This window comes from Rhinopithecus roxellana, chromosome 21, assembly GCF_007565055.1.
Source record: "Rhinopithecus roxellana isolate Shanxi Qingling chromosome 21, ASM756505v1, whole genome shotgun sequence".
Taxonomy (NCBI): Eukaryota; Metazoa; Chordata; class Mammalia; order Primates; family Cercopithecidae; genus Rhinopithecus; species Rhinopithecus roxellana.
In genome coordinates this window covers 79,962,975-79,977,881 of record NC_044569.1, presented here as the reverse complement: position 1 = coordinate 79,977,881, position 14,907 = coordinate 79,962,975, and the positions used below count along the sequence as shown (strand labels likewise).

The 14,907-nt window shown below is 34.0% G+C and overlaps 1 protein-coding gene across 1 annotated transcript in view; it reads left to right on the top strand.

Moving 5' to 3' along the window:
• CCDC178 (coiled-coil domain containing 178) overlaps window positions 1–14,907 on the top strand; it is a 524,781-nt gene that overhangs the window by 105,512 nt on the left and 404,362 nt on the right. Inside the window, exon 9 of the mRNA XM_030925827.1 lies at window positions 5,897–6,117. Coding sequence (XP_030781687.1) covers window positions 5,897–6,117 — 221 coding nt within the window. The remainder of the gene's footprint in view (window positions 1–5,896; window positions 6,118–14,907) is intronic.

Here is a 14,907-nt window from a genome sequence, read left to right as displayed (position 1 = left end):
GGTTAATTTACATTTGTCTTGAAATTTTTATAAAAATTTCTGTTATGGCTAATTTAATTATATTGTACTAGGAAATTTATTTATTTATTTATTTTATTAGGCTTTGGGGGAACAGGTGGTGTTTGGTTACATGAATAAGTTATTTAGTGGTGAGTTCTGAGATTTCAGTGCATTTATCACCCGAGCAATGTACACTGTACCCAATGTGTAGTCTTTTACCCCTTGCCACCCCAGAAACTTGTTCCAAGTCCCCAAAGTCCAATGTATCATTCTTATGCCTTTGAGTCGTCATATCTTAGCTCCCACTTATGAGTGAGAACGTATGATGTTTGATTTTCTATTCCTGGGTTACTTCACTTAGAATAATAGTCTCCAATTCCACCCAGGTTGCTGTGAATGCCATTATTTTATTCCTTTGTATGGCTGAGTAGTATTCCAATGTATATATACCACATTTTCTTTATTCACTAAGTGATTAATGGGCATTTGGGCTGGTTCCATATTTTTGCATTGCAAGTTTTGTTGCTATAAACACGCATTTGCAAGTATCTTTTTCATATACTTCTTTTCCTCTGGGTAGATACCTAGTAATGAGATTGCTGGATCAAATGGGAGATCTACTTTTAGTTTTTTAAACAATCTCCACACTGTTTTCCATAGTAGCTGAACTAGTTTACATTCTCAGCAACAGTGTAAAAGTGTTCCCTTTTCACTGCATCCATGCCAACATCTATAATGTTTTTCAGTTTTTGATTATGGCCATACTTGCAGGAGTGACGTGGTATCACATTGTGGTTTTGATTTGCATTTCCCCGATAATTAGTGATGTTGAACATTTTTCTATACGTTTGTTGGCTATTTGTATATCTTCTTTTGCGAATTGTCTACTCATATCCTTAGCCCATTTTTTGATGGGGTTTTTTTTTCTGGCTGATTTGTTTGAGTTCTTTGTAGATTTTGTCCTTTGTTGGATGTATAGTTTGTGAAAATTTTCTCCCACTCTGTGGGTTGTCTGTTAACTCTGCTGATTATTTCTTTTGCTGAGCAGAAGCTTTTTTAGTTTAATTAAGTCCCATCTATTCATGTTTGTTTCTGTTGCATTTGCTTTTGGGTTCTTGGTCATGAAGTCTTTGCCTAAGCCATTGTCTACAAGGGTTTTTCCAGTGTTATCTTCTAGAATCTTTATGGTTTCAAGTATTAGATCTAAGTCTTTGATTCATTTTGCGTTGACTTTTGTATAAGGTGAGAGATGAGGATCTAGTTTCATTCTTCTACATGTGGCTTGCCAATTATCCTAGCACCATTTGTTGAATAGGGTGTCCTTTCCTCATTTTACGTTGTTTGCTTTGTTGAAGATCAGTTGGCTGTATTTGGCTTATTTGGGTTCTCTATTCTGTTCCATTGGTCTACGTGCCTATTATTTTATTTTATTTTATTTTATTTTTATTTTTTTGAGACGGAGTCTCGCTCTGTCGCCCGGGCTGGAGTGCAGTGGCCGGATCTCAGCTCACTGCAAGCTCCGCCTCCCGGGTTTACGCCATTCTCCTGCCTCAGCCTCCCTAGTAGCTGGGACTACAGGCGCCCGCCACCTCGCCCTGCTCGTTTTTTTGTATTTTTTAGTAGAGACGGGGTTTCACTCTTAGCCAGGATGGTCTCGATCTCCTGACCTCATGATCCGCCCGTCTCGGCCTCCCAAAGTGCTGGGATTACAGGCTTGAGCCACTGCGCCCGGCCTACGTGCCTATTTTTATACCAATACCATGCTGTTTTGGCATTATGCTGAACAGAGAAAAGTTGAAAGCATTCTTCCTGAGAATTGGAGCAAGACAAGGATTTCCACTTTCACCACTTTTATTCAGCATAGTACTGGAAGTCCTAGCCAGAGCAATCAGACAAGAGAAAGAAATAAAGGACATCCAAATGGGTAAAGAGAAAGTCAAACTGCCGCTGTTTGCTGATGACATGAGTGTATATGTAGAAAACCTTAAAGACTCATCCAAAAAGCTCCTAGAACTGGTAAATTAATTCAGCAGAGTTTCAGGATAATTTGTGTACAAAACTTAATGTACACAAATCAGTAGCTCTGTTGTACACCAACAGCGTCCAAACTGAGAAATTAGGAACTCAACCCCTTTCACGATAGCTGGAAAAACGAAAAAGGCTTAGGAATATACCTAATGATGTGAAAGACCTCTACAAGGAAAACCACATAACACTGCTGTAAGAAATCTTAGACTACACAAACAAATGGAAACACCTCCCATGCTCATGGATTGGTAGAATCAATATTGTGAAAATGACCATATGGCCAAAAGCAACATACAAATTCAATGCAATTCCCATCAAACTGCCATCACCATTCTTCACAGAACTAGAAAAAAGCAATCCTAAAATTCATATGGAACCAAAAAATAGTCTGCATAGCCAAAGCAAGACTAAGCAAAAAGAACAAATCTGAAGGCATCATATTACCTGACTTCAAACTATATTATAAGGCCATAGAAACATTTTTAAATGTTTCATTCATATTTAAATTATTTGTAGTTTATAAATTTCCTAAAATTTTATCTGGGAGAATGTTCTGTTTAGTTCAAATTTATGTATACTCTGCTGTTGTTGGGTAGACTATCTGTAAATATCAGGTCAATTTGGTTGATAGTGCTGTTCAAGTGTTTTCTCTCCTTAAGAATTTTCTGTCTACTTATTCATTGACTTGTTGAGAATAGGGTGTTCATTTTAACTATTAATTCAGAAAATAAACCAATCATATCAAAGTTATTATTTCAATTGTCAGATTTGCTCATGTAGTTTAATTTTTCAAATTTAAAATACACTAACAAGTTGTCAAGAACATAAGAAATGTAGCATGGCCAACATTTAAGTTTGGAATGGAAATTTCTGGAAATAAATAGATATCAGTGTTAGATTTACCCCTGGGGGAATCCTTGAAACCCTGATGTCCTTGAGTTGCCATTTTGATGTATGTGTAGGGTACAGGATACTGGAAATAAAGCTTAAGTCTCACCCAGAGTGACAAGTCTAATCAGAGATCAGGACATAAAAATGAGAATCCAAAGGTCTAATCCTCAGCCCAAGAGTGAACCATGAATAAACCTGCGGCTCAGCTTGAGCAGCCAAGAAACTTGTTTGTTTCTCTTACACAATGGAGGAAAATAATGCTTCCTAAGCATTTGTAATGTACTAATCTCAAATAGATTTGTGACCCCCCACTGCCTGCTGTCTGTGTGCTTAAAAACTGTTCAGTGGAGAATGTCATTTAAATGTTCTGTAGGTTGGTAGTAAAGTCAGGCAACTGACAGGATAAAAGGCAAATTTGCTCTGCAAGACTAAAACTTCAACCCAGGCACTAAAAATTTATCTCAGATAAAGTTCCAAGAAAAGAAGCAGCTCAATATTAAAAATCATAAAACACACAAAGATCCAGGTTCAATGGGTGTGAATCAGTAGATAGATGCAGACCACATAATTTTATTCAAAATGTGTCAGATATAGGATTATATCTGATATTATAAAATAACTGTTTGATACATTTCAAGAAATAAAAAGGTTTAAAAAGCAAGGACAAGAAACTTTTTTAAAGAAAGGAAAATATACAAATGAAAAACTATGAGAAATGAAAATTGTATAAAATTAATTTAATAATTGGTTAAATTGTTTATTAGATGCAGAGAAGTAATAGTTAAGTGTAAAATTTGAAGAAATTGCATGGAATGCATCACATCAAGACAAGGAGAGAAAAATATAAATAAAATATTTAAAGCAAGGCATATAGAATGAGAGGGCATCATGAATATTTAATAGAAGATCTTCATGAAAGTAATAATGGCAATATTTAACAAGATAATGTCCGACTCTTTAGAAGAAAAGTCTTGCTGTCTAGTTGGTGAGGGTAAAAAACATAAAAAAAGATGTTATCAAACATTGCACATATCAAAAAATAAAAAATATTTAGAAGTATTTCATTTAAAAATCATTAAAATTATCATTACACATATGGGAAAAATCCAAGTCATTAAAGAGAAATCAGTAGCTTTTGTTACATCAAAAAGAGGGACTTAATTAATTATCCAGGAATATGAGTTTAGAAGTTAGACAAAAAGCAAAATAAATACAAAGAAAAATGGAGAAACCCAATAACAAAATAGTAAAATAATAAAAATATATAATGCAGAAGAGATGCAAAGCTGAAGTTGGCTCACTAGAAAGAGCATAATGTAAAACCAATGGCAAAATTAATGAAAAACACAGTGAGAATGTATAACTGATTCAGATTAGGAATGAAAATACATAGGGATGTAGCAGTGATTAATAGTGATGATGACATTAAGAACAAATTTCTTTGAATAATGTCAAAACTTTGACAAAGTAAATAAATTTACAGAGAAAAATAGGTTGCTGAATAAATAGATAACCAAAATATTCATATAATCATTAAAAGAATGATTTTGACCCAATAACTAAAAATCCTTCCTCACAAAATAAATAAATATATACATAGGGCCATGGGGCTTAATATGCAATTTCAAACTTCTGCAACACCTTAGAGAAAAGAAATCAAAAGAAACTACAGCTGATATAAGAAGCTATCATAAATTATAAATCAAAATTAAATGATCACAGTACAAATATAGAAAAATACAGGCCAAAATTGCAAGTACAAATGCAGAAAATCCCAAGTAAAGACATCAGCAAATTCCATCAAGAAATTTATTTTAAGAAGATTAAAAAGAAAGTAAACTAACCCACTTAGTTTTATTCCAAGAATGCAAGAATCAGTTAATGCTAGAACTTAATATAATGAGAAAATCTTTCAATGTAATTTTTCTAAAATTGTCCTTGTCTGTTCATTGGGATTTAATTAAATTTATACATTAATATAAGGAAATGTCTGTGCTTAAAATTTCAAATATTTTTATACAGAAAAAATAATTTTTATTCATTTATTCAATTTCACTTTTGTGTTGTTTGGTAGCACGCTGTCACTTTCCTGTTACAGACCTTACTCAGTTAATGTTAGGTTTATTAATAGATTTATGTAGTTTATTTTATATTTTAGTTTTGCTATTGTGAGATATTCTGTTTTCAACATATTTATATATAGGCAAGCATTTTTTATATTACTTTTACATGAACTATCTTATTTATAATAATTTTCATTTCACTATTTCATGTGTTTTTCTATAAGAAAATAATAATCACTTTTGCCTTTTTCGTTCTGATACTTGTAAGTCTTATTTCATCATTTTCCTTCTAGGTGGTTTTGGAAGGCCTCAACTCTTGTAGTTCTCACTTTGAAGCAGTTACATAGAGTACTTTATAGAATGATCAGAATATACATTGACCGTACAGCATAAACAGGATTTGTACTAGAATAACTATTATCTTATGAAACATATAGTTTAATCCTTTTGATGATGAATTAAGAAAGTAATATGTTTTATAGTACCTTTTATTTTAGAGGTAATAAGATTCGGCCAGGCATGGTGGCTCATGCCTGTAATCCCAGCACTTTGGGAGGCCAAGGCAGGTGGACTCCCTGAGGTCGGGAGTTTGAGACCAGCCTGATCAACATGGAGAAACCCCATCTCTACTAAAAATACAAAATTGGCCAGATGTGGTGGCACATGCCTGTAATCCCAGCTGCTTGGGAGGCTAAGGCAGAAGAATTGCTTGAACCTGGGAGGCGGAGGTTGCAGTGAGCCAAGATCATGCCATTGCACTCCAGCGTAGGCAACAAGAGCAAAACTCCATCTCAAAAAAAAAAAAAATTGATTCACAGATAAGGGATTTCTGACATTAAAATGTTTTATATTTATGTATTATCAAATATTTCTTCCAATCACATTTTCTTTTGTTCTTATCCTTCTATATCTAGAACACGAGGCCTATTTGAGAGATGTTATAGAGTTACAATGGCATCTTGAAGATAAAGTTAATCAACTAGAACATTTTGAAAAACAAAAGACGGAGTTAGAAGAAGCAAATGCAAAGATTCAAGCAGACATAGACTACATGAATGAACATGACCCTCTACTGGACTCTAAGCGGAATCAGGAACTTCAGGATCTGAAGAACCACTATAAAAAAAAAAAGGAGGTAAATGAATAAATGAATGCATGAGCATTTCATAAATTATTACTTAGTTATACAAAAACTTTTCAACCATAAGAAATTAACACAGCTTTAAAGGTGTTTTTCTTCTTAAAACTGACCCACCCTTTATCTCTACACATTACCAACTGTAGGTATTCATTTTAACTATATCTTCTTTTCTTACCATTATATTTAAGATTATTAAGCATGTTTAGTCAAGCTTCTAGTAAAATGTTGGTGACTTAAAATAGCCAGGTAAGGCCGGGTGTGGTGGCTCATGCTTGGAATCACAGCACTTTGGGTGGTAAGCGCTTTGGGTGCATTGCTTGAGCCCAGGAGCTAGAGATCAGTTAGAGTAACATGGTGAAACCCCATCTCTACTAACAATACAAAAATTAGGTAGATGTGGTGTCTTGTGCCTGTAGTCTCCTCTACTTGGGAGGTTGAGGTGGGAGGTTTGCTTGACCCCTTGAGGTTGAAGTTGACGTGTGGGGATTGCTTGACCCCTGAAGGTTGAGTTTGCAGTGATTCATGATTGTGCTACTGCAATCCAGCCTGGATGACAGACTGAGACCGTCTCAAAACAAAGCAAAACAAAGCAAGAACTTCAGAAAAATAAAATTACGGGTTTTTTATTTTAAGCCATAATCATACTGAGCAAAAATGCAAGTAAAAATTGATGATGAAAATATGTAAATGAAATAAAAGTATTTTAATGGTTAATTAGATATTTAACTCTCCTATCATGGAATATGAAAATAGTTTATTGATAATTGTCACAAAATGAACAAATTTAAATTTGTATTATATTTATTTTTGAACATTTTAAAGTAAATAAAACAAATTGTTAAATGTCTCCTGTGTTCCCCTCAACAGTTCCATTTTCATTCCTCCTTTACCAAAGAAATTCTTTATAATGAATTTCATGGGTCTATAAGCCAAATTTGTATAATTATATATATGCATGTGTGTTGATAAATAACACATGGTATTTTTTTTTTGCCTTTACATGTTACTGTTCTTTTTCTTTTTCTTTTTTATACTTTAAGTTCTAGAGTACATGTGCATAATGTGCAGGTTTGTTACAATACATGGTATTTTTAATCACACAAACAGTAGCATACATTGTACAATATTCTGCAACCTGTTTTTTAATCTGACAGTTTTTTAGTTTAATCAAGCTACTGTTGATATGTATAGATCTAGTTCATTCATTTTACTTACAATGTTCCATCAAATAGATATTTCACAATGTAATTACTTACCATTTCATCTTCTGTTGGCCATCTGAGTTGTTTCCAATATCTGGCAACAAAACTGCTTATTTGACTGTAAACAATAATCACACATGAATACCTTCCTTTACATGTATCTGCATGTAAATTTTTCCTATTGGGGTTATATACCTAGTTGGGTATTTACTGGATTGTGGGTTATACACATTTACTATTTTATTAGATAACATCAAGTTATTCTTCAGAGTGCCTATAACAATTTCTATTACTGGAGTAGTGGCAATACTGAAGTCTCATTTCTCCACTGTGGACAAGAATGCAAGTACTGTCCTCCTTTTTTAGTAATAGACCCTTATACAGTTGGATGACAATTTCCCTTTTCTCATTGTATTTCTAATGAGATGTAGGTAGCAGTTATTGGCTGCGACTTCCATGAAATATCTTTGAAACAGACTGCCTCACCCAGGCAGTCTATTTGGCCATTTGCCTCAGCTATCATACCTAGGTTGCTGGAAGTTTAGAAAATGCCAAATAAGCTATTTACTAAACTTCCAGCAACCTTGATACGATAGCTACAGCTCTAACTTCCATTTTACAGCATGAAGCAACCTTGGGGATGGAAGCCACAACTCAGGATGGCTGAAGAGCAAAAGGATAGTCAGATATATTTCTGTGAGAGAAAAGTAAACTGCAACCTTGTTTAAACAACTTATTTGGTTTATTTCTGTAACTTACAGCAAAACTCAATCCTAACTGGTATAACTCATAATTTGGTTAACATTTTTATTGTCATTCTTTAAAATTTTGTCTATATGTGTTTTAATTGGTATCCTTTTGTTTTACTGTGTTTTTCCCTGATAGTGAACTTGGGTACATGATAAGCAGGGCAAGTGGAGTTTTTGGGCAGTTGGAAGATCAGGCTTGTGAATGGAAAGAAAGGGTTCATTCTAGCAGACCAAAAAAAAAAAAAAAAAAAACAACGTTTGCGTAAAGCTTATCAGGGCTAAAATGACGGTTAATTTAATTGTCAACTTATGGGGCCATGATGGCCAGATATTTGGTCAAACATTATTCCAGATGTTTTCAATAAATGTACATTTTTTGGACGAGATTAACATTTGAATTTGTAGATTTACAGTAAAACGTATTATTCTCCATATTGTGGGTGGGCCTTGTGCAATCAACTGAGTCTTAACAGAACAAAAACTGACTTCCTCTGAGCAAGAAAGAATCCTGTAAGCACACTACTTTTGGACTGGGACAACAGCAACTTTCCCCTGGCTCTTTAGCCTGCCAGCCTTCCCTGCAGATTTTGGACTTGTACCTCCAAAATAGTGTGAGCCTTTTCCTTAAAATCAGTCTCTCTCTCTCCCCCTTCTTCCTCGCTCCTATTGGTTGTTTCTCTAGAAAAGCCTGACCATTAATGCAATGACTGCCCTTCTTTTATTTCATCATTATTGTGCTACTCCATTACATCTTAAATTCCTAGATCAGTGCTTCTGCTTACCTGCCTTTAAGTCAGCTGGTGACCTTCTAACTATTCCAGGGGTCAAAATGAGAGTTTGGACCTCTTGGCTTCTGTAGTGTGAGCCATAAACTCTGTGAAACCATCCACTATGGGTGTACAATGCAAGGGAAAGGAATTCCCCAAGAAAAAATAATTCCTCATCATGAAATTGAGGTGCTATTAAGAAAGGCTATAAATGTCATGCAGCCAAAATATGAAAACTCTCTAATATAAGGTAGAAGGAAAGTGATATCTTAGTAAAAGTAAGCACATTTTTCTTCGGTAAAATGAGCGTAACTGACAATACTCAAAAATGAAAAGCAGAATTATGAGCACTGAGAGGCCCAAATACTTCCTCAGAGAGAAATAAAAATACATACATTGAGATTGTAAAAATTCTTGCCAACAAATTAGATAACCTAGATAAAATGGAATCAAGAAGAAATAGGAAATCTGAGCAGGTGTACAACAAGCACAGAAATTGAATAAGTAATTAACCACCTCCCCTCTCTCCACCAAAACAAAACAAAAAAAAACATGCCCAGGACCAAGTGGATTCACTAGTGAATTATACCAAACACACACACACTCTCTAATAATTCTCAAACTTTCAAACTCTTCCAAAAGGAAGAGAAGAGGAAGAGGAGAAAGGAACACTACCTAACTCATCTATGTCAGCATTACCTAGTTACTAAAGCCTGATAAATATATCACAAGGAAGTAAATTATAGACCAATATACCTTATGAATATAGATGCAAAAATCCTCAACAAAATCCTAGCAACCCAAATCTAGCAGCATATTAAAAAGATTATACATCATGACCAAATGGCATTTATCCCAGGAATACATATGTAATACAACATATGAAAATAAATCAGTTTAATGTACCACATTAATAAAATAAAGAAAACACACACACACACACACGATTGTCTCAGTTGAAGAACAAACAATGGACAAAGTCCAAAATTCTTACATGATAAAAACCCTCAACAAACTAGAAAAAGAAGAAAACTTGCTCACTCTGAATAAGGACATTTTTGTAAAACCCACAGGTAATACTAAACATAATGGTGAAAGACTTAAACCTTTTCCTCTAGGATCATATATAAGAGAAGGATACCCACTTTTACTACTTCTATTTGACATTGTATAGAAAGTTCAAGCCAGAGTAGTTAGGCAAGTAAGATAAATAAAAGGCATACACATTAGAAATTAAAAAGTCAAATTTTCTGTATTATCAGAGGACATGATTTAATATATAGAAAATCCCAAAGATTTCACAAAAGTCTCCTAGTGCTAAAAATCACATTTAGCAAACTTGCAGAATTCAGCTCAACACACAAAGCTCAGTTGTATTTTTGTGCATTAGTGGTGAACCGTCCAAAAAAAATCAAGAAAACAATTTCATACACAGGTCCTCAAAAATAATAAAATACTAATACTTTTAAGAAGATGAAAGATTTGTGTAGAAAAAACTATAATGTTTTGCTGAAATAAATGGAATAAGAATCGAATAAATTGAAAGACATCCTGTATGCATGAATTGGAAGACTCAATATTGTTAAAGTGTCAGTAGCACCTAAAAATATCTGTGAAGTCAATGCAATCCAGAACAAAAGTTCAATGATCTTTTGCAGACATGGAAAAGCCCACCCTAATATTTACATGGAATTGCAAGGAACTCCAGATAGCAAAAATAATCTTGTAAAGAAGACCACATTGGAGAAGTCACATTTTCCAATTTCAAAACTTATTACAAAGCTGTAGTAAGCAAAATATATTTGCCTAAGGTATAAAGAAATAGATAAATAAAGTAGAACTGAAATGTCAGAAATAAACATATATATCTATGACTAATTGATTTTTGACAAGGTGCAAGACCAATTATTTATTGAAAGAAAGTGTAGCCTCTTCAACAAATGATGCTGGGACATTGAATATCCAAATATATATTAAAAAGAGTAAAAGTGGACCCCTACCTCCCACCGTATAAACATTAGCTCAAAATGAATCAAAGACATAAATATAAGAGTTTAAACTATAAAACTCTTAAAAGACAACCTAGGGATAGCCAGGCACAGTGGCTCATGCCTGTAATCCCAGCACTGTGGGAGGCTGAGGTGGGCAGATGATGAGGTCAAGAGATCGAGACCATCCTGGCCAACATAGTGAAACCCCGTCTCTTCTAAAAATACAAAAATTAGCTAGGCATGGTGGCAGGGGCCTGTAGTCCCAGTTACTCAGAAGGCTGAGGCAGGAGAATGGCTTGAACCTGGGAGGTGGAGGTTGCAGTGAGCTGAGATGGCGCCACTGCACTCTAGCCTGGCGACAGAGCGAGACTCTGTGTCAAAAAAAAAAAAAAAAAAACCTTGCGATAAATCTTTATGACCTTGGATTTGGAAATGGATTCTTAGATATGGTACCGAAAGCACAAGTAGCAAAAGAAAAAAAATAGAAAAATTGGACTTAGTCAAAATTAAAAGCATTCTTGCATCAAAGGACACAAGAAAGTAAAAAGACAACCTATGGAATGAAAGAAAACATTGCAAATTATATGTATCTCAAACTGATGTAGTTCCCAGAGTATAAAAAGAACTCTTATAATTTGACAACTGAAAGACAAACAACTAAATTTAAAATAAACAGAGAACTTGCCATGAACAGACATACATATATCTGTTATATATGTGTTCATAGTAGTGAACAGATAGACATATCTTCAGAAAGACATACAAATGGGCAGCAAACTTATGAAAAGATGTATGTTCAACATCATTAGTCTTTAAAAAATGCAAATCAAAAACCACAATAAGATACCAGTCATACCCATTAGGATAGGATTAAAAATAAAATGGAAAGTAACACGGATACCCTAGAGATACTGGAACCATTGTAATTTGCCCGTGGGAATGCAAAAATAGTGTAGCTACTATGGAAAACATTTTGGTTATTTCCAAAATAGCTAAGCACAGAATTACCATATTCTTCAGTAATTCTACTCCCAGGTATATATCTAAAAGAAACAAAAGCTGAGACTAAAGAAACAAAAGCAAAAGCAAAAACTTGTACATAAATATTCGTTAGTAGCACCATTCACAGTAACCAAAAGAAACAGCCCAATGTTTATTTACTGAGATAAACAAAATGTGATATATCAATGGAACGAAATATTATTAAGCCATAAAAAGAAATGAGGTACTGATACATGCTACAACATGAATAAAACGTCAAAGCATTATGCTAAGTAAAGAAGCTAGACACAAAAGGTCACATATTGCATAATTCATTTATATAAAAGATCCAGTATAGGTAAATCCGTAGACACAGAAAGATTAATGACTGCGTAGGGCTGGGGGAAATGTAATATCAAGTTTTGTTTGTCATGTCGTGTTCGTAATAACATTTTAAAACTCTTTAAAATTATTTTTTTATTATGCAATCTTGACCTAGTTTTAAGGCCCTGGCTAGAAGCCTGCTGAAGTTACCTGGTTGCTTAAAAAATTCAAAACTCCTAGCCAGTGTGCTTGGGCTTTAGTAAATGCTGCTGCATTACAACATATGAAAGGACTGATACTTTGGGCTAATTGGGTTTTCACAAAGGGAGTCTGCTATACCTCTTTAAGTGCACACCCCAATACCTGGGAGGTAGACTGGAAGTCTTGGAATGAGAGAGAAGACTGCCTTCAAGTTAGGCCAGAGGGCTGCTAAATCCCCTTTTTCTGTAACCGAGAAGGTATGCAATATAAGTTAGCAGACAAAGATGGTAACTAGAAGCCCAAAACAAGAAAAAAAGAATTGAAAAAAACCCCAAAACAACAGGATACAGAGTGGGAAGTAAAGAGTTGCCCCCTTTAGAGTAAACAACTCTGGGAATCCCTTGCCTCATAGATACCCAAAATATAAATCAAGGTCCCCCATGTCTCTAGATATGCTAAGGCCATAAAACAAGGCTTGCAAGGACACTCAGCCCCTCCAGAGTTCCAGGCATGACAGAGTAGCCAAGGCACGTATTTTACTTCTTAGAACACACAATGTGTTGTGTTGTCTTACTCAGTTTTGAGGCCGTGGCTAAAGGCTGGCCCTCCCTTTCTTGAGAAGCTGATTAAACCCACATCTCCAGCCCCTTCCTGGGCCCTCACATTCCATGCTACTATGTACCCATCCTATTCTCAACAGAGACAGGCCCCAAACAAGTAGTGAAACCCACTGTACTTCAGAGTCTACTGAAATGATTAAAATTAGCCACTCCACAGAGATCTGAAATTTAGCTACCCACCCCCACTACTTGCCACCCATAAGCTGTCCCCTGTAGCTCCAGCTTGCTGCTAACCTGTCCCCAGCTGAAACCCCTAACACAGCCCTACCTGGTAGCCATCTCTCCTTTGGAGCTGTAAGTAACAGAATTCTGCCTTTCATCTAGCCCAGTTTCGCTGCGTTGCGGCTTCTCACCAAGAGAATCTTTTTAAACAGCAAGGGGAGACTAGGGAGTAACCATTTAATGAGTTCAGGGTTTCCCTTTGGGATGATGAAGATGTTTTGGAACTAGAAAAGGGTCATGTTGGTACAAAATTGTGAATGTACTGAATGCCACTGAATTGTACACTTTAACTTGTCTCATTCTATACTATGTAAGTTTTACTTCAACAAATAAACTTAAAAAAATTTAGTAAGGATAAACTTCAAAAGATGCATTGTAAGATCACCATCCCATAAAACTAAAAAAAAAATTATACTACAAAAATACCTTAACCACAAGAAAAATCTTGTATGTAGATATTATTCCAGTATCAAAGGGAAACTCAAAAATAAAATATCAAATTATTGCACTTAATAATAAACCCTAAAGCTGGTGATACTGCAGTTGCATATGATCTAACCTGCAAAAGATGAATAATTCCAATATTGTTTTAAATATTTAGTCCAAAGAAGAGGAGGGAAATGTTTTAATTAAATGAAGGTGACATATTTCAATACCAAAACTTTATGGAAATTCTACAAAAATAACATTACATATATAAGTTACCAATAAACACATATTTGAAAAATTATGTAAAATATTTGCCAAAGAATTCTTCAATATAAGAAGAGAAAAGTATATCACTCCAAAAAAATTTATTATAACAATGTGCCAATGGTTTGACAGCAGAAAATCTAGGTATATAATTTATTGTATCAACATGACTAAAAAATAGAATTTTATCAAAAGATGCTTAAGATGTATTCATTATTCAAAAACTGGCAATTGTAATAAAAAATTAAAATTTAAAAAATACCTTAATTTAAATAAAGAACTATTTCACACAAGCATACATATTAATCACTAAAATGCTAAAGCTGTAATAATAGGAACAAATCAGGTAAACCTGACATCCCTATTACAATTTAACATCATTTTGAGGATTTTTGCTATGTAATAGGACAATAAAATGAAATAAAAGATATACATTTAAAAATTGTGAAATAAAATTATTTTAATATTATTATAATTAAAACATCAAATAGAAGACTGTTGTTTTCAAAATAAGTTTGTATCCACCAGAACTAAACCATCCAATACAACATACTTTTACTAGCACGAATAAAGTTTTTTTCCATACTTTCAATAAATAGTTAAAAATATAAACAGAAAACTCCTTTACTAGCAGAGTCATTAAATATTGATGACGAAATTTATAAAGGTATAGACATTTAAGACTACAATTATGAAATCATATTGAAGAAAATAAAGAGACAATTAATTTAGACACATAATATATTCTAAGACGGGAAGGCTTATTATAGTAAAAATATCAATCATTCCAAAATTGTTATAGAAACAGCCATCAAATTCTGGTAAAATTTACACAATAACCTTTTGGCCTGTCAATTTAAATAATATTATTAGAAAAAAGTAATGTAAAATGCTGGAAAGAGTTTTCAAACATGGACTTTCTTCTGTTCCACTGGTGAGAATACAAGCTGTTACCCCTTATTCTGGAGAGTAATTTGGCAACCAATATTAATCAACATTCTTAAAATATTTGCTAATACCTTATGACTCAGAAA